The sequence below is a fragment of the Harpia harpyja genome, chromosome 14 (genome assembly GCF_026419915.1).
Source record: "Harpia harpyja isolate bHarHar1 chromosome 14, bHarHar1 primary haplotype, whole genome shotgun sequence".
NCBI classification, from domain to species: domain Eukaryota; kingdom Metazoa; phylum Chordata; class Aves; order Accipitriformes; family Accipitridae; genus Harpia; species Harpia harpyja.
In genome coordinates, this window is record NC_068953.1 from 14,103,673 (window position 1) to 14,127,277 (window position 23,605).

At 43.8% G+C, this 23,605-nt stretch overlaps 1 protein-coding gene across 1 annotated transcript; it reads left to right on the forward strand.

Moving 5' to 3' along the window:
* The first annotated feature begins 640 nt into the window (after positions 1 to 640).
* Positions 641 to 21,529, forward strand: LOC128150599 (myosin heavy chain, skeletal muscle, adult-like). The gene is made up of 39 exons (XM_052806935.1): positions 641 to 704; positions 2,238 to 2,478; positions 2,567 to 2,710; positions 3,386 to 3,542; positions 3,890 to 3,917; positions 4,016 to 4,127; positions 4,221 to 4,313; positions 5,187 to 5,250; positions 5,416 to 5,514; positions 5,617 to 5,720; positions 5,798 to 5,936; positions 7,118 to 7,236; positions 7,333 to 7,482; positions 8,192 to 8,362; positions 9,129 to 9,438; positions 9,532 to 9,617; positions 10,141 to 10,228; positions 10,323 to 10,440; positions 10,995 to 11,118; positions 11,204 to 11,340; positions 11,435 to 11,690; positions 12,684 to 12,926; positions 13,148 to 13,324; positions 13,406 to 13,551; positions 13,656 to 13,746; positions 13,836 to 14,225; positions 14,455 to 14,581; positions 14,685 to 14,803; positions 15,058 to 15,254; positions 15,667 to 15,850; positions 15,937 to 16,102; positions 16,259 to 16,383; positions 16,576 to 16,884; positions 19,555 to 19,758; positions 20,106 to 20,231; positions 20,326 to 20,496; positions 20,583 to 20,687; positions 20,831 to 20,926; positions 21,234 to 21,529. The coding sequence occupies exons 2-39, from the start codon at positions 2,275 to 2,277 to the stop codon at positions 21,387 to 21,389; spliced, it is 5,835 nt and encodes a 1,944-aa protein (XP_052662895.1). The 5' UTR covers positions 641 to 704; positions 2,238 to 2,274; the 3' UTR covers positions 21,390 to 21,529.
* The last annotated feature ends 2,076 nt before the right edge of the window (positions 21,530 to 23,605 follow it).

Sequence of the window (23,605 nt, forward strand, 5' to 3'; positions counted from 1 at the left end):
ATTTCTTATAAGCTTCACACCATCACATGGGGAAGATAAATGTTGTCATCCCCATTGTACAGCTGGGATAACTGCAGCACAGACATACCAAGCAATCCACCCTGGGTCATACAGTGAGTCGGTGGGAAAGCCAGCAATAGAATCCATAAGTCCTGCATCCAAGTTCTCTAAGTGCCTTGACTAGTCCAGATTCCCTCCTTAACACCCTTGTCAAATTATTTATAGGAGATGTATTCATATAGTCAGTAAGACATCAAAATTTTCTAATTATATCTAGTCATGTCAAATGACAATTATGCCCTTAGTTCAGTTTGCCAGACAATGCTTTGCCAAAGAAGGTTTGCCAAAAATTTTTTGACCGAAGAAAGAGCAGGCATCTGTAGCATCTTGCAGACTAGATCGTATAAAATGTCCCTGTGACAAGTCTGCCCTGTCTCCACGGAAAGCTTCAAGGTAAGTGTATGGGGTCTGCAGGCTTGCAGGAAAAGGATGGTGCCCTTATGTGCCACAGCGTTCCTGCTGCCTCCAGTGCTCATTTCCAGGAGAGGACTCAATTTCTCAACTCAGGTTTTAAATCTGCTTTCAGGGCACCTGCACATTTTCACTCTGGATTTCTGTGCAGCAGCAAGTAGGGAGTTGCCACTTCTGTTTTACAGTACTGACCAGCTGCCAGCCTGCAAGCCACCCATCTGGTGTCACGAGAGGTAAGAAGCTGATTTATTAATTCTTAGAGGGCATAGAAAGATCCTTTTGGGTGGGATTTTTGTACGGCTGAATGAATGGCCACTGTTGCACACTATATATTCAAACCCAGTGTGGTCACAGTAGAAGGTGGAGGGTGGTGCCCAAGGCTGGTAAGGTTTTCAAGTGAACTGTAGAATCATAGAACAGCCCAGGTTAGAAGGCACCTCAAAAGATCATCTGGTCCAATCTTTAAGTGGCTGTGTTTGAAGACTTGACCACAGATGGCAGACCAGAAAATCTCCATGTGGAAGTTCTTCACTTCTGCTTAACTAACCTAGCAGGGAGCGAGCTGTGCTGGCTTCCCATCTTTGCTGTCGCAGCAGTAGAGCTGGACCAAGATGAGCACGGCAGGAAAAAGTGCAAAATTCAATATTTTGTCTCAGAGCATGTGAATTAATGTGTTATTTTGTCCAAAATATGTCTCAAAAACACCAAAGAAGTAAGAGTAGGACGAGCTGTAATACGAGCAACAAAGCTCTGCTTGTCATCTCTGTAAAACGCAAAGCTGTCATTTGTTCCCCTTACTGCTCTGCCTGTTCTCTACCTCACAAAAAAATGGAAGCTGCAGCCCTCCTCCTCTGTAAGCCACCACCTGTTCCTGCAGGGACAAATAAAGAATTATCATGTTACTCTTTCTTAGTACAAATACCACACAATATTAAAGGTTGTATAAATACTAGGTACCTACCTCTATACAGGATAGAAATAAATAAATGTTTTCCTCAGCTGCTTGATGTTGTTTTCTGGGGAAAAAACAAAACAACAAAGTAATTTTTTGGAGAAATTAATACTGGCTTTAAAATTCCTTATTTTTTAAATTCCTGAGTTGAGCTTTGAATCTTTGTATTTAACTTTGTTTTCCTCTAAAATTATACTAATTTTTAAAAAGCAGAAGAAAATAATAGAAATGGAGCTATGTCAGTGTGTTTTGGAACAGCATTACTCTTCTTTTGACAGACATTGTAGCCATTTATGCCTGGATTCAAGAACTCACTAACATTAGCAAATAATGGTATCCTTAATACAATGATGCAAATGTTTTAGAGACTGAAACTGACCCATTAAGATGCTCGACTTCTCTGTGTCATTCAAGACAGTGGTGTATGAGCTTTCTGAGCTTTCTGAATTAGTATCACTTGGGAAGAAACTGCATTATAATAATTCCAAGTGAATTTTAAAAGAGTGCCTAAGCAGCTGAAAGGAATTTTGAGGTTCTTAACTCCACAGTACAGCGCCTAAATACTTGACTACTAAGTGGCTATGGATTATTCCAAATGTGATTTCAGTGCAGTGGACCCTAAGCCAAACGATCTCCCAAAATATAATTTTCACATTTTCCATAAATGTTGAATCACACCAATGCAAAAATATGTAATTACTTTCAAAAAACTTATGAATAATATTAATATAGTGTATTTCTTTTCCCATCTTTTCTTCTACTAACAAGTGCTTACTTTTTCACATATTTGAGCAACATATCTGCTCTTCCACAGTGTTCTCTGCTGACGAGCCCCTCTGTAAACTGCAGGCATGTCATCAGACTCTGAGATGGCCATCTTTGGAGAGGCAGCTCCTTACCTCCGAAAGTCAGAAAAGGAGAGAATTGAGGCCCAGAACAAGCCTTTCGATGCCAAGACATCTGTCTTTGTGGTGCATCCTAAGGAATCCTTTGTAAAAGGGACAATCCAGAGCAAAGAATCAGGGAAGGTCACCGTCAAGACTGAAGGTGGAGAGGTGGGTAAAATGCAAGATTTACAAACAGCATTTAATTCCCACTCTGGGCTCTTAGCTGACGTGCATGCACCTTTCTTTGCTCTGACAGACCCTGACCGTGAAGGAAGATCAAATCTTCTCCATGAACCCTCCCAAGTACGATAAAATCGAGGACATGGCCATGATGACCCACCTCCACGAACCTGCTGTGCTGTACAACCTCAAAGAGCGTTATGCAGCCTGGATGATCTACGTAAGTAGCAGCAGCAGTCTTCCTCTGCGTAGCTGTCGTGGTTTAACCCCAGCCAGCAACTAAACACCATGCAGCCGCTCACTCACTGCCCCCCACCCAGTGGGATGGGGGAGAAAATCGGGAAAAGAAGCAAAACCCGTGGGTTGAGATAAGAAAGGTTTAATAGAACAGAAAAGAAGAAACTAATAATGATAATGATAACACTAATAAAATGACAACAGCAATAATGACAGGATTGGAATGTACAAATGATGCACAGTGCAATTGCTCACCACCCACCGACCGACACCCAGCTAGTCCCCACGTGGCGATTCCCCACCCTCCCTTCCCAGTTCCTATACTAGATGGGACATCACATGGTATGGAATGCACCGTTGGCCAGTTTGGGTCAGGTGCCCTGGCTGTGTCCTGTGCCAACTTCTTGTGCCCCTCCAGCTTTCTCGCTGGCTGGGCATGAGAAGCTGAAAAATCCTTGACTTTAGTCTAAACACTACTGAGCAACAACTGAAAACATCAGTGTTATCAACATTCTTTGCATACTGAACTCAAAACATAGCACCGCACCAGCTACTAGGAGGACAGGTAACTCTATCCCAGCTGAAACCAGACAGTAGCTAGGAGGAACTGCTCTGCCAGGCTAAGTGGATGCCAATGTGCTATCTCCCTTCCTCGCAGACCTACTCGGGTCTCTTCTGCGTCACTGTCAACCCCTACAAGTGGCTGCCGGTGTACAACCCGGAGGTGGTGTTGGCCTACCGAGGCAAGAAGCGCCAGGAGGCCCCTCCACACATCTTCTCCATCTCTGACAATGCCTATCAGTTCATGCTGACTGGTGAGTGGCTATATCTGTGTCAGAGGGATTGTACCATGAAATTCTCTGAAGGGAAACTCTGTCTCAGTGCTATGAGGAGACTGTTCCAAAGCTTTCATGGTTCTGATGCATACATACTATTGTGTGTTTTACTCTCTTCACACCATTGTTTCTACTATTTTAAATTAAAGACACCCCTACACTCAGTGAGGTGTTCTGGAGGTCTTTTAGTTTGGTTGGTTGGTTGGTTGTTTTTTTAAGTCAAGCTGACACCATGGAGTTGAAAACATTAAACTTACCTGACTATGTTTCATTCTTTCTTTGTTGTTCATTGGGTTTTAAGTACTGTATTTCTGCTTCTTTCACAGATCGTGAGAACCAGTCGATCCTGATCACGTATGTACACTCTCTGCTCAGGTCCCCGCTGGGCTGCCCCTTGCCAGGGGACCTCCTGCCTGACCACATGCTCTCTGCTTCTGTCTTTGGTTTGACAGCGGAGAATCTGGTGCAGGGAAGACTGTGAACACAAAGCGTGTCATCCAGTACTTTGCAACAATTGCAGCGAGCGGCGATAAGAAGAAAGAGGAGCAGTCAGGCAAAATGCAGGTAAATTAATAGATAGTGGCTGGAATCAATGCTTTTCTCTGTTCCTGACATGATTTTTGGAAAGGATAACGAGCAACAATTATTGTCCTGCAGGGAACGCTTGAGGATCAAATCATCAGTGCCAACCCGCTGCTGGAGGCCTTTGGAAACGCCAAGACCGTGAGGAATGACAATTCCTCACGCTTTGTAAGTTGCTTAACCAAATGATTCCTGAAAAATAGCAAACAGGAGTGTCTGGCAGTCATTCTTTTCTGTTGTTCAGCCATTGTTTTTTCAAGAGTAAGACTGAATTTTGTTATCATGACTTTACTACTTATCCTAAAGGTAATTCTCCAGATTTCAAAAATAGTGATTCCATGAAAAAAATGAGTTCTGCTTTGCACTGAGATGCAAATGAAAATAACAGATCACATGCTCTTTCTCCTATAATGTATTGCAGTGTTAAATGATAGTTTTGGTCATTTTTACTTATATTTCTGTTTGTTTGGTAAAAGACAGACAGACAGACAGAATGCCCGGAAGAAAGAGAGGGAGGTTAGGAAAGATGGGAAAGAAAGAGAGAAAGAGAGAGATAAAGAAAAAGCAAAATGAAAGAAGGAGAGAGAAATAATGAAAGAGAGAAGGAAACGGGGGGGAGGGAGAGAGACTTTCTACTTGAATAATATGTTCGCTTTATGTCAAATTTAATTAATCGAAAGTGAAATGGCTTTTTTGATAACAAGACAGATTTAAGCAGCTGAAGTAGTTAAATGGCTATTTCCATATCATTAAGGTGGCTGCTCTCTGTATGCAGGATATAGTTAGAAGAGTTTGGCTAACAAAATCCACCCATTCCTTCCCATTTGTACATTCAGCATCCATAAACTATACAGCTGTGCCACTGTTTATTTCCATGGTCAAAAATGTAAAACACTACTTTATGTCAATGGTAGACATATAGCTGATTCTTAAGAAAATGTCTCTAAGTAGAAATCTTGTGCCCAGTGGAGTAAATGGCAAAACTTCATTTCAGATATATTCTTATGATGTAAATCTTAAGACACTTTTATTTCTTCAAAGGGCAAATTCATTAGAATTCACTTCAGTGCCACAGGAAAACTAGCTTCTGCCGATATTGAAACGTGTAAGACACTTTCCTGAACTGTTCACAATCCATCCATTCACCCATCTACCCATACAATACCTTTTCACCCAGCCATCTATCCTGCCTTCCCTGGTTTTCTTCCCATCTTCTCCCTACTTTCTTCTTTGCTGTTTCTTCTTGGTTTTAATTAAGTTTTTCCTCTAGACCTGCTGGAGAAGTCCAGAGTCACTTTCCAGCTCAAAGCAGAAAGAAGCTACCACATATTTTATCAGATCATGTCCAACAAGAAGCCAGAGCTAATAGGTAGGAAGAATGACTAACTTAGATGGATATTACTGAACATCAACTCACATTATCAGTTGCTTGACTAAACTAAGCCTGCATGTCCCCTCTTCTTACTTTCAGACATGCTTCTCATTACCACCAACCCATATGACTACCACTTTGTGAGTCAAGGTGAGATCACTGTTGCCAGCATTAATGACCAGGAGGAGCTGATGGCTACAGATGTAAGTAACAATTAAAAATGTTGTACCTATTGTCATCTCTCCCAGACAAAGCTGTTATTTTATTGTTCTTATTGCAGAGTGCCATTGACATCCTGGGCTTCACTGCTGATGAAAAAACAGCCATTTACAAGCTGACAGGAGCTGTCATGCACTATGGCAACCTGAAGTTCAAGCAAAAACAACGAGAGGAACAGGCAGAGCCAGATGGAACAGAAGGTATTAGCAAAGTCTGTGGTTGAGCTGTTAGAAATAGAAGTAGCAATAATAATTCAGTCTTTCGAAGATGGAGAAAGAGAACAGTGGAAATGTGTAAAAAAGTGTTTAGGTGAGCTAGTATATAGGTATGAAACTGCCATCCAAAATATACCCTTTTTTCAATTATTACCTAATCTTTATCTGAAGTATAAATTGCATATGTGTCCATAATTCTCTTCTGGGCTACCACAGTTCTAGATAGAACAGCCTGATCAGTGTGCTTATATTAAATACCCACTAAGAAGAGAAATATTTTTCAGAAAATATATTTCTGGTTGCTTTTTAAAGAAAATGGAGGCATTAAATTTGGTATTAGAACTTCCCCTTCATTAATCACATGTTATTTAAAACTTTTTCCCAGGTAAAAGGGAGCTTGCCTTCAATTTCTTTCTTCTCCTTTGGAGATTCAAACCCATAACTGTGGGTCTAAGTGAAGCATAGTTACACTATGCTAGGGAAGAACTGACTTAGATTTCTACTTCACAGCTGACTACTTAATCACTTAAATGTTATGTAATGCATACATGGTTTAAAATACTAAGCCCTGTCTACTTCTTCCAAAGAATGCTCTCAGATGGCCAGCTTCAGGACTGAATTTTTTGGTTTTGATCCTGAATAAATGAATATGCCTGCCTTTCTGCTATGACTATAACAATATGTCTCCAGAAAGGGGACTTCTTAACTGTTACCTCTAATTTTGGAATGCATTCCCCTTTAGGGTTATAGCTGCTGCAAAAAAAATACAGGTAGTCCAAGTGCCTAAGTGTATGTTTTGGATTTCACTCAGGTGGCCAACCTGCTAACACTTTGGTGTTTTGTTGCCTCACTTATAGGTGCCAATAAGCTCTGGATTGAAGTGACGAACTTCGGCTTTCAGGATGAATTTTTGATAAATACATTGTTTCTAAATGCTTCTGTGATTTTTAAAGAGACAAACTGCATTTAGGAGTACTGCTCTGAAAAGCTTTCAAAACAAAGGTGATCTTTGTTTTAATAACTGTCGTGCTTCCTCTGAAACCCAGTAAGCAGAATTTGATCACAAGGACGTTCAATATTGCAGTTGCTCTGGAGAGGGTTCATCACTCAAAATGCTGCATGTCTTGTTAGTCTTAATTCTTCTATCTCCTTGTCCTTCTACTTAGTTGCTGACAAGGCCGCCTACTTGATGGGTCTGAACTCAGCAGACCTGCTCAAGGCCCTCTGCTACCCCCGAGTCAAGGTTGGGAATGAATATGTGACCAAGGGTCAAACTGTGCAGCAGGTAAAAACCAGCTGGTGACTGGGAACCTCCGGCTTGTATCACTTACCGTTTGCTCCAAATATTATTTTTCTTCTGCTGAATTCTTCTTTATTTTAGGTGAACAATGCAGTGGGTGCTCTGGCAAAGGCTGTCTATGAGAAGATGTTCCTGTGGATGGTTGTTCGCATCAACCAACAGCTGGATACGAAGCAGCCCAGACAGTACTTCATTGGTGTCCTGGACATTGCTGGCTTCGAGATCTTTGATGTAAGGATTCCAGGTTTGAGGACTGCTCTTGCAAGGAGAGATCACTGTATCAAAGGACTTCCAAGTAGTATTCTTCTGAAGGTTTAGCATGCCAATCATTTGCAATTTTCTGGAAAAAAATACTTCATTTTCTTTTGTAGCATAGAGCAAAATCCTCAGAAGTTTCATCAGTACAAGAACAGAACTATGTTGTTTGTATAGAAGTAGCAAATAGAATTTTATATGTTGTAATATTTTAACAGTTTGAGCTTAATGTTAATGATTAAAAAAACCCAACATAGCTACAATAATTTTACGTAAGAGTTTCTAGAGCAGAATTAAGATTTGGAGACCTATTGACAAACATATAAAAGGTTAAAGATGTGTATATTGTTTAAAGGACCAAGGAATCAATAGATAAGTGTTTAATCAGAGCTATCAAGTGTTTAAAATTGGAGACCAGTGCATACATCTTTTTTGCTGAACAAAGAAATGCCAAAGTACTTTATGAATTTTAGAAGATTCACTAGGAATACCTGCTCTGGAAAAAGTTCCATTTTCATTATGTGGGTATTTCTTTGGGGAGGTGCATATAGGTCCTGCTATGGTGCAGTCCTGATAATACAGTTGTGTTTTAACTGGGGAGATTTATAAAGGGTTGAGCGTGATCAAAAACTGTGCATGTTGACAATGGGTGGTTGTTGTTTGGTTATTTTTTTCCACTGGGAAGTTCAACAGCCTGGAGCAGCTATGCATCAACTTCACCAATGAGAAACTGCAACAGTTCTTCAACCACCACATGTTCGTGCTGGAGCAGGAGGAGTACAAGAAGGAAGGAATTGAATGGACATTCATTGACTTTGGGATGGACCTGGCTGCCTGCATTGAGCTCATTGAGAAGGTAAATTTTTAATTCAAACTGTCTTGTATTTTCAGGAACTCATTATTTTAAACTGAAAATGGTTAAATGCTATTTTAAAAAAAGGTCTCTTTCATAGTTAGTTTAATGCATTCAGTTTTAGTTGTTGAAATATCTCTTGATCTGTATTATTGCTTATTATGCGTTAGAGATATTACAAAGTCCACAGATAACTATGGAAGTCATTCCTCATACACCTTCCATAGGTGGAAGGTATCTCTGCTTGCTTGATTAAAGGATATTTTTTTCAAAAAACACAGAGCAGCTCTCAAAGTAAAATAAATTCTCTTAAGGTTCTGGAATAAAGTTATCTGGACAATACATTTTCTTCTAGATGATTCATAGCAAAGTAAATACAGGCCAATACAGTCAGTGCCTGACCTCTCAGTGCAAGAACCTGAAAGAGATTTCTTGTAGTTCTGTATAATTTAGGGAGTTGATTAAAAGTATAAAAACTGAAATAAATATACAATGGACACATTTGTAAAAGATATTTTTAAATATGATCTTTCTCCTCCTGATTTTTTAACATGTTTTTCGGTATATAAAACATTCCTGAATCACTGTGTCATAGTGTGAGTCAAGCAGGTGAATCTTTTAAACTCACTCTTTAGAAAGAAATTTTCGTCATGGCAAGGGTATTAGTTTCTTTCTCAGCTTCCCGTCTTTTACTGTATTCCGTTTAAGTCCAAGCCATGATCATATTATTCTACAGGCATTCTCTCTTCTTTATTGTACTGTATTCCAGCCCATGGGCATCTTCTCCATCCTGGAAGAGGAGTGCATGTTCCCCAAGGCAACTGACACCTCTTTCAAGAACAAGCTCTATGACCAGCACCTGGGCAAGTCCAGCAACTTCCAGAAGCCCAAGCCTGCCAAAGGCAAGGCTGAGGCCCACTTCTCCCTGGTGCACTATGCTGGCACGGTGGACTACAACATCACTGGCTGGCTGGAGAAAAACAAGGATCCCTTGAATGAAACTGTCATTGGGTTGTACCAGAAGTCATCTGTGAAGACATTGGCTTTACTCTTTGCCTCCTATGGTGGAGCAGAAACAGGTTAGTTTTCTAAAACTCTTTTCTCCCACCATTTATGATATGTAAAGATGCAACAAAAAAGATAATATTAAAAAACTCTTTTTGTTTTTGAAGAGACTAGTGGTGGTGGCGCTGGTGGTGGAAAGAAGGGTGGCAAGAAGAAGGGTTCTTCTTTCCAGACAGTCTCGGCTCTTTTCCGGGTAAAGTGTGAATCTCATTATCTGTCAAGTGACATGAACATAGGGTCAAATCTGAGCTATCTAAACTCCTGTATTTCTCCTGACCTTGGTTTTATAATGAAAGAATAATAAGTATGAAGTGAGAAGAAGTTATTCACTGTCTTTTCCTAGTAATTATCTGTTCATATTTGGGATTTGTTTCAAGCAGTCTTCAGATGACCCCCTGAATTTCTTTTAAAAGTTCACTTAGATTCTATCTGATAAACATTTTTCAGAATCTGGGATGTAATATAAATATAAATCCTATACAAGCTGTTGTTAAAATTTTTATAGAGTAGTCTTTTATTTCCTCCAGACTAAGGTGCAGAATTTTAAAATTTCTTTTAATGAGAATACTTAAGAATATAGAAGATTTTTTTAAAATTAATTTTGAATTTGAAAGCTTATTCCTCCTAAGATTCATTCTATTATTTCCTTGACATCTACATACAGAATGTACAGAAGTAAATTTTTTTTAACTAAGCTGCTACACATGATCCCACAGGAGAACCTAAACAAGCTGATGACCAATCTACGGAGCACTCACCCCCATTTTGTCCGTTGCATCATCCCAAATGAAACAAAAACACCTGGTAAGATTCTCAAGCAGAAAGAGAACTTCCTCTAATACAGCCATGCCCATCTGCGCTGGAGACTGTGGTATTCATTTATGCTCTGAATTGCTAGGTGCCATGGAGCATGAACTGGTACTTCACCAGCTGCGGTGTAACGGCGTGCTAGAAGGCATCAGAATTTGCAGGAAAGGTTTCCCCAGCAGAGTCCTCTATGCTGACTTCAAACAGAGGTAAGAGCTATAAAATGAAGAGATAAGTCAGGTGTCCTCACTGACTGCTGTTCATCAAACAGCCAAACTTTGCCAGTGTCTCTGAATATGGAAGCACAATAGGGCTACCCAAGCCAATGCTTACAAGATTAAAAAATGCAAATTGGGATGTGGGTACAACACATTCTCAGACAAAAATTACAAACTCAGATAGAGTGCTTTGGCCATTGTATCAGCTGCAAGTTTCAGGGGAAGATGCTTTCCTCCTATACACAAAGTAGCAATGTTCCTCTCTAGCGACTTTCTACAGCATAGTTTAAGTGAAAAAGGCATCGGACTGAAATGGCTGGAGGTCAGTGTCCTCTTTTCATCTATGACTGATCACCTGAAGACAGTAAAAGTTTCCTTAATTTTGTTATCAGATTAGGACTTCAATGTAACTGTGTCTCTAAACAAGGGATGAAATTCCAACTTTCTCAGCCTCATTCTGCTGCAAAGACTGTGGTTAGTCTCAATAAACAGTGTTGACTTATGACCCGAGACTGCCTTCATTCATATTTCCTCTCATTCCACAGATACAAGGTGCTTAATGCCAGTGCTATCCCAGAGGGACAGTTCATTGATAGCAAGAAGGCTTCTGAGAAGCTTCTTGGGTCAATCGATGTGGACCACACCCAGTACAAATTTGGCCACACCAAGGTACAAACCCTCCTTGACTCACTCACTGCATGCCTGTGCTTTGCTCTACGTGACAGTGATGTGCTGCAACATTCCCTTTCGCAAGGTGTTCTTCAAAGCTGGGCTGCTGGGACTCCTGGAGGAGATGAGGGATGAGAAGCTGGCACAGCTCATCACCCGCACACAGGCCAGGTGCAGGGGCTTCCTGATGAGAGTGGAGTACCGGAGAATGGTGGAGAGGAGGTAGGCATTCCTCATACAAAGTCACTGTACTTGGGGAAAGTGTTGGCACTTGTCATACTGAAAATATTCAATGGTCATTTTAATTATGCTTCAGGGAGTCCATCTTTTGCATCCAGTATAATGTTCGTGCATTCATGAATGTCAAGCACTGGCCCTGGATGAAGCTGTTCTTCAAGATCAAGCCCTTGCTGAAGAGTGCAGAATCTGAGAAGGAGATGGCCAACATGAAGGAAGAGTTTGAGAAAACCAAAGAAGAGCTTGCAAAGTCTGAGGCAAAGAGGAAGGAGCTGGAGGAGAAAATGGTGAAACTGGTGCAGGAGAAAAACGATCTGCAGCTCCAAGTGCAGGCTGTGAGTAACGTTATTCTACTTCGTTTGTTTGTTTGTTTGTTTGTTATAGGGGAAATGAGTAAATAAGATCTAACTCTTCTCTCATACTACAGAACTCTCACACTGCACACAGAACTGCCTTACAAAATATTTAAAGCTGAATACCATGTAACTAGAGGTAAAATTCAGGCCACATTCTTTCCCCACTCAGTCTCACTATTACAAAGTGGAGATTAAGCTAAAGAATGACTTTTTAGTCTTAATGCCTACATGTACGTGTCTCCATGTGAGTTCATGACATAAAGCCTCGTTATAGTCACTGCAGTGTATTTAGGGGAGTAGGGACAGTGATTCAATTGACCAGCTACTCTGCCTTAATTCAGTGGTCAAAATGAAGAGTCTAGCGCCATTTCTTATGGCATATCTCACCTGAGCTCCTGTAGCTACTGCTCCCAGAAGATGCAGATGCCCATTACGCCCTACCACACAAGTGCCAGCCTTGTACGCTTGTCTACAATGCCATTTGGCCTCTCAGAAACTCAGGCAACATTTAGGCAATACCCTTGAGTTGAAGTGTCCATTTCAGGGAAAGATGAATCTTGTTCTAACCTCCACTGACTGTATTGGCTGGGTATAAATCATGAATGGGAGCTTCAAATATTTTCTCACTGGTAGAATTATTTACCTTTCTCAATACTTCCACATAAATTTGAATATGACATGTTATAAAATACAATCACTTTCCAAAGGAGAAAAGGAAAACATCGATTAAATCCAAGTAACCCACCGACATACCTGAAATAAGCAAGGTAAAACGGAATGGAGCTAGACACAGTATCTGATGACGAAAAAGGTCAGAAAAAAATAAACCTGATTAAAAACATATTCTAAATTTGTAATTTTTAATGTAATTGCGCAGTAACCTTTTCCCAAAAAAGTAATCTCCCAAAAGGTCTTACTGATGCACACCTGTTCCTTCAGCATTAAATAAGCTTTCCTGTATTTTCCCACCAGGAAGCTGATGCTCTAGCTGATGCTGAGGAAAGATGTGACCAGCTCATCAAAACCAAAATCCAGCTGGAAGCCAAAGTAAAGGAGGTGACTGAGAGGGCTGAGGATGAAGAAGAAATCAATGCTGAGCTGACAGCCAAGAAGAGAAAACTGGAGGATGAATGTTCAGAGCTGAAGAAAGACATTGATGACCTTGAATTAACACTAGCCAAGGTTGAGAAGGAAAAACATGCCACAGAAAACAAGGTACACACATGGGGAGTCACATAAAGGGCCAAGACATCACTGACTCTCGGAGTTAGAGCCTGCTACCGTAAGACACCTTGGCTTTGGAAAATTTTGAGATGGGCCTTGTCTGAGCATCCAAAGGAGAAATGAAAGACTTGGCAAAACAATGCAAAGTGAAAATGTCACCACGCCAGTGAACCTGTTTTCTACCAAATTCTGACACTTGCTCATATTTGTAGGTGAAAAACCTTACAGAGGAGATGGCAGCCCTGGACGAGACCATTGCCAAGCTGACAAAAGAGAAGAAAGCCCTCCAAGAGGCCCATCAGCAGACACTGGATGACCTGCAGGCAGAAGAGGACAAAGTCAATACGCTGACCAAAGCTAAGACCAAGCTGGAGCAGCAAGTGGATGATGTAAGCACGGTTTCCAGAAGAACAGGACAGGTATGGATTTAGACCTGGCTGGTAGAACACTGATGGTCTTGTTCTGCCTAGCTGGAAGGGTCCCTGGAGCAAGAGAAGAAACTGCGCATGGACCTTGAGAGAGCTAAGAGGAAACTTGAAGGAGACCTGAAGCTGGCCCACGACAGCATAATGGATTTGGAAAATGATAAGCAGCAGCTGGATGAGAAGCTGAAGAAGTAAGTCTGGTTGTGGAGCCCCTGACCACTGTGCTGGTATACTTTTTGCTTTGAGCTCTAACATGGTTTGCTTTGAGCTCTAACACGGTTTGCTTTGCCCAAAGGAAAGACTTTGAAATCAGCCAGATCCAGAGCAAAATTGAGGATGAGCAAGCCCTGGGCATGCAATTACAGAAGAAGATCAAGGAGCTGCAGGCAAGTCTTTGTTCCTTCCCCTCTCTCACCCAGTCTCAGGTCAGGTAGGAGGAGGGCATGGGTGTGAAGGGTCCCCTAATGTTCCCCAGGCTCGTATTGAGGAACTGGAGGAGGAAATTGAGGCTGAACGTGCCTCTCGGGCAAAAGCAGAGAAGCATCGGGCTGACCTCTCGAGGGAGCTAGAGGAGATCAGCGAGCGCCTGGAAGAAGCAGGAGGGGCTACCGCAGCTCAGATCGATATGAACAAGAAGCGTGAGGCAGAATTTCAGAAGATGCGCCGTGACCTCGAAGAGGCCACGCTGCAGCACGAAGCCACAGCTGCCGCCCTGCGGAAGAAGCACGCGGACAGCACAGCTGAGCTTGGGGAGCAGATCGACAACCTGCAACGAGTGAAGCAGAAGCTGGAGAAGGAGAAGAGTGAGCTGAAGATGGAGATTGACGACTTGGCCAGTAACATGGAGTCTGTCTCCAAAGCCAAGGTATGGAAAAACATACTGAAAACAACTTGAAAATAAACATATCTTTTTAAAATATGGTCATGTTACAATATACCTCTCTGTCTCTGTATGGAACTGTATTTCTAACCTTCTAACACCAATGAGCAGTATATAGTTTGCATGTCTGTTGACATTTTTCTGGTGAGAATCGTGGTGCTCAGAATAAGTATGCATCCAGACACTAATCTTTCATCCTCTGTGATTTTCACAGGCTAATCTGGAGAAAATGTGCCGCACACTGGAAGACCAGCTGAGTGAGATTAAGACAAAGGAAGAAGAGCATCAGCGCATGATCAGTGACCTCAATGCTCAAAGAGCTCGTCTGCAGACAGAATCAGGTGACAGAGCCTCCTCTGTGCTACAGAAGGGGAGAGCGTCCTAAACCAGTTTGTTTGGGTCATGAATGACAACAAAAATATTTCCTTTCTGTGTGCTTCTTAGGTGAATATTCACGCCAGGTGGAGGAGAAAGATGCTCTGATTTCTCAGCTGTCAAGAGGCAAGCAGGCTTTCACCCAACAGATTGAGGAACTCAAGAGGCACCTAGAGGAAGAGATAAAGGTGATGACTTTTTCTACAGCTGGCCACTGAAAACACTCTTGACTTCAACTGCCTAGTGGGAACAGGCATACTGGGAGAAAACTCATTTCTGCAGGGAGTGTGATTAGTGGATTTTGTCCTCCCGACTTACATCTGTCCTTCACCAAAAGCACCTAAAACCTGCCAGCAGTCATGTTCACTGTGTTAAATTAATTCATTGCAAGAGATTTCCCAGGATATTACCATTCCTTGTCCCAATCTCGCTCTCTACCTAGGCCAAGAATGCCCTGGCCCACGCCTTGCAGTCTGCTCGCCACGACTGTGACTTGCTCCGGGAACAATATGAGGAGGAGCAGGAAGCCAAGGGGGAGCTGCAGCGTGCCCTGTCCAAGGCCAACAGTGAAGTGGCCCAGTGGAGAACCAAATACGAGACGGACGCTATTCAGCGCACGGAGGAGCTGGAGGAGGCCAAGTATGTGGGGAAAGTGGGGAAGACAAAAAAAGGGGTAGACTAAGAAGGGAAATTTGAAGACAGAACTGCGATATTGTCATAAAAAGTTAAAGCTGTGCTTTGTGGCAGGATAAGGGCTGATGTAAAGTATATCCTCCAAAGGGTGTGGTTTAGGAAATGTAGAGGAAAATATTCCCCTGACCGAGAGAATGTTTTCACCTGTGGACAGTAGAGACAGAAGGCATAGTGGTTGTTCAAGGCTGGGAATCAGAACTGGGAAAACGATAACTGGCTGGGAGAGGGTCTTCACTGTCTGTGCATAGGATACATCCTCAATGAATGGGTAAAACGTCCTGTTGTGAAAGGCCCATCAGCCACACACCACACCCTCCCCTTTGCTCTCAAACCACGAGCCGTGCTTACCATTTCCCAGGAAGAAGCTGGCACAGCGCCTGCAGGATGCAGAGGAACACGTCGAAGCTGTGAATGCCAAATGTGCTTCCCTGGAAAAGACAAAGCAGAGGCTGCAGAATGAAGTGGAGGACCTGATGATTGATGTGGAGCGAGCGAATGCTGCCTGCGCAGCTCTGGATAAGAAGCAGAAGAACTTTGACAAGGTCTTTTGGGCTCCGGGCCTGGGGTTCCTGGGCAGAGCATCCCCTCCTGATTGCCACATCCACGCTGAGGTCCCGTTTCTCTTCAGATCCTGGCAGAATGGAAGCAGAAGTACGAGGAAACGCAGGCTGAGCTGGAAGCCTCCCAGAAGGAGTCTCGGTCTCTCAGCACGGAACTGTTTAAGATGAAGAATGCCTATGAGGAATCCTTGGACCACCTGGAAATGCTGAAGCGTGAGAACAAGAACTTGCAGCGTAAGTCCCTGGCCCTCTGCTCCTGGCTGGGCTTTCTCACAAGCTTGTCTATCATCTGCCACACTAAATGGGTCTGGGCCAGTTATCTTGGTGCACCAGGGCCTTTCCCCATTCTGCTCTGTGCCTCACCGTGCCACTTTTCACCCTTCCTTGCAGAGGAGATTTCCGACCTCACGGAGCAGATTGCTGAGGGAGGAAAGGCGATTCATGAGCTGGAGAAAGTCAAGAAACAGATTGAGCAGGAGAAATCTGAACTCCAAGCCTCGCTGGAGGAAGCTGAGGTACATGCCCATAATCACTGGTATCTGCACTAAAAATATTAGCAATGGGGAAATGTGGCTAAAAATGTTTGGTCCTGCTCTGTTCTGGCTGGAGAGTGCAGCCAGCTGAGATTTCCTGAAATATTCTGTAATTACCTAGAAAGCAAGCAGCAGCTTTATCAACATTATAGATGTTTGTGTCCACTTGTCCAGGCCTCCCTGGAACATGAAGAGGGGAAGATCCTGCGCCTCCAGCTTGAACTCAACCAGGTGAAGTCTGAGATTGACAGGAAGATAGCAGAGAAAGATGAGGAGATCGACCAGATGAAGAGAAACCACCTCAGAATTGTGGAGTCCATGCAGAGCAGCCTGGATGCTGAGATCAGGAGCAGGAATGAAGCCCTGCGTCTCAAGAAGAAGATGGAGGGGGACCTGAATGAAATGGAGATCCAGCTGAGCCATGCCAACCGCGTGGCTGCAGAGGCACAAAAGAACCTGAGAAATACACAGGCAGTGCTCAAGGTATGCTAAGCTAAGGATGTGCACACAGGTGTCTAGCTTGTCTAATATCGTTGAATCATAGAATGGTTTGGGTTGAAGGGGACCTTCAAAGATCATCCCGTCCAGCCCCTCTCCCGGGGGCAAGGACATCTCTTTGTAGATCAGGCTGCTCAAAGCCCCATCCAACCTGACCTTGAACACTGCCAACGATGGGGCATCCACAGCATCCTGTCACTGGGTACCAGGGACAAGAGATCAGCACCTCCCTCTTCTCTTCCCCTCCGCAAGAAACTGTAGAGGGCAATGAGGTCGCCCCTCAGCATTCTTCTCTCCAAACTAGACAAACCCTGTGTCCTTAGCCGCTCCTCAGAGGATATGCCTTCCAGCCCTTTCACCAACTTTCTTGGCCTCCTCTAGATGCACTCAAGACCCTTAACATCCTTTCTAAATTGTGAGACCCAGAACTGCACACAATACTCAAGGTGAGGCCACACCAAAGCTTAATACAACAGGAATACAGCTCCAACTGTGCCTTAGCTTTCCTGATCCTACCCCTACACATCCGGGCAGCATCCCTATACTCTCAGGATACATGTCTTTGGTTCCACTGCCTAGGCATTTCCTTCTTACACTTTAGTTTGACCAGGAGGTCCTTACTCAGCCATGCTGCTCTCCTGCCTTCCTTGCCTGATTGCTTACACATGGGAATCGAGAGCTCTTGCACTCTAAGAAAAATGTTCTTAAAGAGCTGCCAACTCTTTTGTGCTCCTTTAGCCCTGAGGGCAGTTTCCCAGGGGGTCTCACCCAGTAATTCCTCAAACAACTGAAAGTCCGCTCTCCTAAAATTCAGGGTCTTGACCTTACTCTTCATCTGGCCCATATCCCTCACAATTGTGAATACCACCAGGGCACGATCACTGCAGCCCAGGCTGCCATCAGTTTTGACATCTCTGATTAGTTCATTTGTGTTGGTAAGCAACAGGTACAGTAACGCTTCTCCTCCGGTTGGGCTGTCTATCCTCTGGATGAAGATGCTATCCTTGATGCACTCCAGGAGTCTCCTGGACTGCTTACAGCTTGCCGTGCTGCTTTTCCAGCAGATGTCAGGGTGATTGATGTCCCCCAGCAGGATCAGAGCCTGCGAGCGTGATGATTCCCATAGTTGAAGTAATACCACTTCGTCAACAGGCTCCCCTTGGTCAGGTGGCCTGCAGTAAACACCAGCCACGAGGTTTCCTTTGTTGGCTTGGCCTCTAATTTTTACTCATAAGCTCTCAACCTGGCTCATCACTGTTTTTCAAAGACAGCTCTGTGCAATCAATCCATTTTTTACATAGAGGGCAACCTGCCCGCCTCTCCTTCCTTGCCTGTGCCTTCTGGACAGTTTATGGCCATTGATTGCAGCACTCCAGTCATGTGATTCATCCCACCAAGTTTCAGTGTCAGCGATTAGATCACAGCTTTCTAGGTGCACAGTGGTTTCCAACTCCTCCTGTTCGTTACCCATGCTTCGTGCATTGGTATAGAGACACCTCAGATGGGCCATCGACCATATCACCTTTTTAGAGGAACAAACTCTAATTCTTTTGGAGCATTTCACAGATGTTTCCCTGTTGCTTCCTGATATATCAGCAGCCCCTGGCTCTTCTCTGTTACTCAAAACTCCATTCTCTTCCCCTGTTAAGTCTAGTTTAAAGCCCTGGCCAGCTTGTTGGTGAAGACCCTCTTGCCCCACTTGGTCAGGTGAATCCCATCTGCTCCCAACAGACCGAGCTTCTCAAAGGTAGATCCATAATCATAGAAGCCAAAACCTTGAATTTGGCACCAGCTAGACAGACAGGCGTTCACCTGTTCAATTTGTCTCCTCCTTCCTGAACCCCTCCCCCTGACTGGGAGGATAGAGGAGAACACCACCCATGCTGCAGATCCTTTTAACATTGCTCCAAGGGACATAGAGTCTCTTTTGATGGTTATAAGTTGCCTTGTTGCAATATCATTAAAGCCTACATGGAATACTAGGAGCAGATGATAATCTGAAGAGTTCACCAGGCTTGGCAGCCTCTCTGACACCATGAATGCAAGCTGTTTGTAGGCAGCAAACTTCTCTAGAGAAATTGTCTGGATGGTAAATGGGTGTTTTGGTGCCTCTCAGTAAGGAATCTCCCATTGCTAATACCTTATGTGCTTTTCTGGTGGCACTGGTTCTAATGCGAGTGGGTGGCTGGATCAACTTGACATGGTTGACTTTTCCTGGGTCCTGTCAGTTACTCATGTGCTCTTCATTTTTCAAGCCCAGAGTATCGTGTCTGTTATGTAGTGGCACTTCAGAGGATGGGGGAAGGTTCTTTCTTCTGCCCCAAGCAGGGACAAAGGTCCAGTTTCCTTCACCTTGTAAGCTACTTTTGTCAGTCAGCTGGAGTTTTAGTTCAGGCTTACCTTCCCCTGGCGCAGCCTTAGATTTAGGCAGGGCTGTCACTCAGCCTGGGACAGTGTGCAATACCATGTATTGATCTCCTCTGCTCACATTCTTAGATACTGTGCATATACCGACATAATAATTCCGCATATAAATACATATTATATCTATAAATATATAGGTATTGTACTGACATAATGATTATTAGACTGGTGGTAATTGCCATTGTGCAACAGTGCTGTGCCTCCTTAGAATTTCTTTTTTCTCTCTTAAAGGATACCCAGATACACCTGGACGATGCTCTCAGGACACAGGAGGACCTGAAGGAGCAGGTGGCCATGGTGGAGCGCAGAGCAAACCTGTTGCAGGCTGAAATTGAGGAGCTTCGGGCAGCCCTGGAGCAGACGGAGCGGTCGAGGAAAGTGGCTGAGCAGGAACTGATGGATGCAAGTGAGAGAGTTCAGCTCCTCCACACTCAGGTTAGATTCATGAGATTCAAAATCTCAAGAGCCATTTTATTTTTCCCTTACCAGGTTTTTCATCCTTGTAAGTTCTTAAATCATCTCTTGTAATAAAAAGGCTTGTACAAAGAATTGGATTATAGCTAAATGAGTAGGATTGCATTAACAGGAGTCAGAAGTGCTTCTTAAGATTTAAAGAACTCTACGCTCTCTAGCTGTGTATGACCTGACAGGATGCACCATTTGAAGGAGGATGCTAATATTAGACACAGAGATGATAAGTTTAAATTTAAACAGTAAATTCCTAAGGTAAGTAAGTGTTCTGTTTTGGAACTAACTGGACGGTATTTTTTGTTGTTCAACAGAACACCAGCTTGATCAACACCAAGAAGAAGCTGGAAACAGACATTGCCCAAATTCAGGGTGAAATGGAGGACACGATCCAGGAAGCCCGCAATGCCGAAGAGAAGGCCAAGAAGGCCATCACAGATGTGAGTCGGGGGCTCCTTTCACTGCTGATGGTGGATGTATAGTCCCCAGGATGTCTCCAGCCTGAAAATGGCTTTGACCTTTTGCTCTCATCAGGCGGCCATGATGGCAGAAGAGCTGAAGAAGGAGCAGGACACCAGCGCCCACCTGGAGAGGATGAAGAAGAACCTGGACCAGACAGTGAAGGACCTGCAGCTTCGTCTGGATGAAGCCGAGCAGTTGGCCCTGAAGGGAGGCAAGAAGCAAATCCAGAAGCTGGAGGCCAGAGTGCGTGGGGCTTTTATTTGTGCATGAGTGAGCATGTCCCTTGGAGAGATACCAGGGAAGCTCCAAGGATGGGGTGCTCATTGCAGGTGCGGGAGCTGGAAGGGGAGGTTGATGCTGAGCAGAAGCGCAGCGCTGAAGCCGTGAAGGGTGTGCGCAAGTACGAGAGGAGGGTGAAGGAGCTGACCTACCAGGTAAGGCAGGAGGCCGCCTTGGGCTGACAGAGTTTTCTCACAGCAAGTCAGATTTTGTGCACACCATCCCCAAGGGGAACTGTTAACCTCACATGATGCAGAACCAACAATTCATTCTCTTTCCTGCTTGCCAACCACTCTAGTCTGAGGAAGACCGTAAGAATATTCTCAGGCTGCAGGATCTGGTGGACAAGCTGCAAATAAAGGTGAAATCCTACAAGAGACAAGCTGAGGAGGCTGTAAGTATTGCTCGAAGAATGGGCAGGAGCCACCTTCCATTGGGGCAGCACGCTCATTGAGATGAGTATGAATAGCAGGAAAGGGGCATGAAAGAAACTCCCAAGACACAACAGTCTTGGCCACACCGTTTACTATGGTGTCATGAGGCCTTGCTGAGTTCTGGGCACCCTGCAGCAGTCAGTGATGAACTGAGGGAAATTCTGCAGCCTGTTTTATACAGGACGTCAGACTAAACAAACCCAGGGGCTACATCCACTGACTGAGAAGTTCCTGAATCCTCACCACCGACTCCCTCTCCCCACACAGGAGGAGCTGTCCAATGTCAATCTCTCCAAATTCCGCAAGATCCAGCACGAGCTGGAGGAAGCCGAGGAGCGGGCTGACATTGCAGAGTCGCAGGTCAACAAGCTCCGAGCAAAGAGCCGGGAGTTTCACAGCAAGAAGATAGAAGAGGAAGAGTGAGGATGTCATGAGGCAGCAAAGTGACCTGAGGGCTGCACAAAATGTGAACCTCTCAGTTGCTTTCTTCTTCAATGAGTCTTTGTAACCATGTTAATGTCTAGAGAATAAAGAACGTAGATTCCTTTGCATACACAGCAGAAGCAGTGCTTTTGGTTGTTCCAATTCAATTGTGCAGTTAAATAAGTTTGGGGCATGTTCAAATGAAACATTTTATTTCACTTTAACCCCTGGATAGCAGTAGAGCTTTATTTAGCCCATCTCCAGTATTTCTCCACTGTGTCCTGTTACATTACTGGGTAGGGAGTAACACTAATTTAATTCCCAAACTGGCAAGAGGAGAGGATCAGGACAAAGGCAGGACGAGTACCTTGACTGTCCTGGCACAGCAAAAATGTTTCTGCCTTGGGGAGTCCTCTTTCTAAATGGGTACTGTACACAGAGGGTCTCTTTGCTGGTCCCATTCTCACTTTGGCAAGCTGGATTTAAAGGCAAGTTGCCCCATAAAAAAAAAAAAATCTGGAGCCCCAAAGGCATCTGGGTGTCCCTGAGTCCTCATGGAGGAACTTATGCAAGGACTGAGGTGCTGCCTCCTTTGAACAAGGCAGGTGAAGGCCACAAACTCTAGAGAGTGGGGTTTTATTGAGCAAAATTAAACATCAGGCAGAGCTTTTTTTATGGAAGAAGTTAATAACAATCAGTGCTAAAGCAAAACAAATAATGTATTTGGATAAGAAGACATTGCAGTTCCTTACTTTCTCTGTTAGACAGAATAGCCAATATTAAGACAGGATGCTGCTGTTGTAAATGAAATGGACATTGATGAACAGGTTGGTAGAGTAACCGTGAACAAGAGGACTCACTATGGGATAAGCCCCAACCAATGGAACATATAGAGCCTCCAGAACAAGCTAGGAACTGCTGCCCTACTGTATAGTGTTTTCCGGTAACAAAATATTAATATAAGACTATAATAAGCTTTTGTGCCAAGGAATAATGTGGAGTTACGTGTGAATACGAAAAGCTAAAGGAAAAAGTTTTGATCATGTAAGATAAAGCTTCCGGAGGGAATAATTCTGGGAACACTACAGCTTTAAAGAAATCACAAAATCTAGCGCTTTATGGAGGAAAAAACCATAGATGATAATGCCAGACTGTGTCCTACCTGTATGACTCTTCCGGCAATGGATGAGTTGGAATGTAGATACTAACTGCATCCTGGATGGACAGAGAAGAAACAAGTCACCTACACAACGTGTGCTGGTCTGAAGTCTTAGACAAATGACAGCCTGTTTCCTGCAAGGCAAGAAGCAGTACTTAAAATATGGACCAGCCATTCTGGCAGCACTGGACCCTGGTGCATGGTGTAGCTGCTAAGGGCAGATTCTACAAGCAGGTGTCAGGAATGGTAAAAGAGACTTGGCTCTCTTTCACTACAGGGACACTTATGGCTCCCTCAAGGTTCCTGGCCAGCTCTGCATTGCTAGGGAGCTTCAAGGAGCTGTGAAGTTGCTGGAGAAGGGTGCTGGAGTTGTTGGAGGGGAAGTGTGGAGGAGACGGCAGGAAGGAAGCCTTTTGCACTGACCACAGCAGTCAGTGTGTTTGCAGCAACAGCATTCAGGATTAGGAGGTCCTCCTTCTCCGAAGCACACTGAGGTTTACGCCCAAGAAAACCACCCACGTTGTAACTAAATATGGAAGTAGTTTGCTAGGCAGCAGCTAAATATATTTAAGGAAAAGATGACACCCTGTGTTGACTCCTGTGTCACTGTAAGTGATGCTCTTGAGAGACAGCATCTCTACCTGTGAAGCTGTGAAAGCTGCATCAATGCCAGCGATATCTGGGCACCAAAGAAGGGAAACCACCCCTCTCCTCTCTCCATTCCCACAGCATGCTCCCAAGAAATAGGTGGGATTCTTTCTTCCTGGACAAAACCTTTGTTTCCACACGTTGAAAGGAAGCAAAAGGACTTTGTTTGTACTAAGGCACGTATTTCTTTAAATGAACAAACAAACAAATGATACCAAATGCAAAAGCTTAATTCCGAAGTCAGTGTATTGCAGCTGTGGCTCAGTAAAAGTGTGGTGAAGTATTTCTAGCTCCACGTGTACCTTTTTAAACCTGCTGACTGACTAGCAAATGCCACAACAACTTTGGGGACCATATTTTGATGCCCAAATTCCCTGTTCCCCTTGGACAATATTACAATGACCATCCA

Excerpts from the sequence above, each read along its gene's own strand:
- LOC128150599 (XM_052806935.1), top strand. The coding sequence starts at position 2,275 with ATGTCATCAGACTCTGAGATGGCCATCTTTGGAGAGGCAGCTCCTTAC. Across the intron at positions 16,384-16,575 it reads CCTCGCTGGAGGAAGCTGAG|GCCTCCCTGGAACATGAAGA; the intron begins GTACATGCCCAT and ends CCACTTGTCCAG. Across the intron at positions 20,497-20,582 it reads TCCAGAAGCTGGAGGCCAGA|GTGCGGGAGCTGGAAGGGGA; the intron begins GTGCGTGGGGCT and ends TGCTCATTGCAG.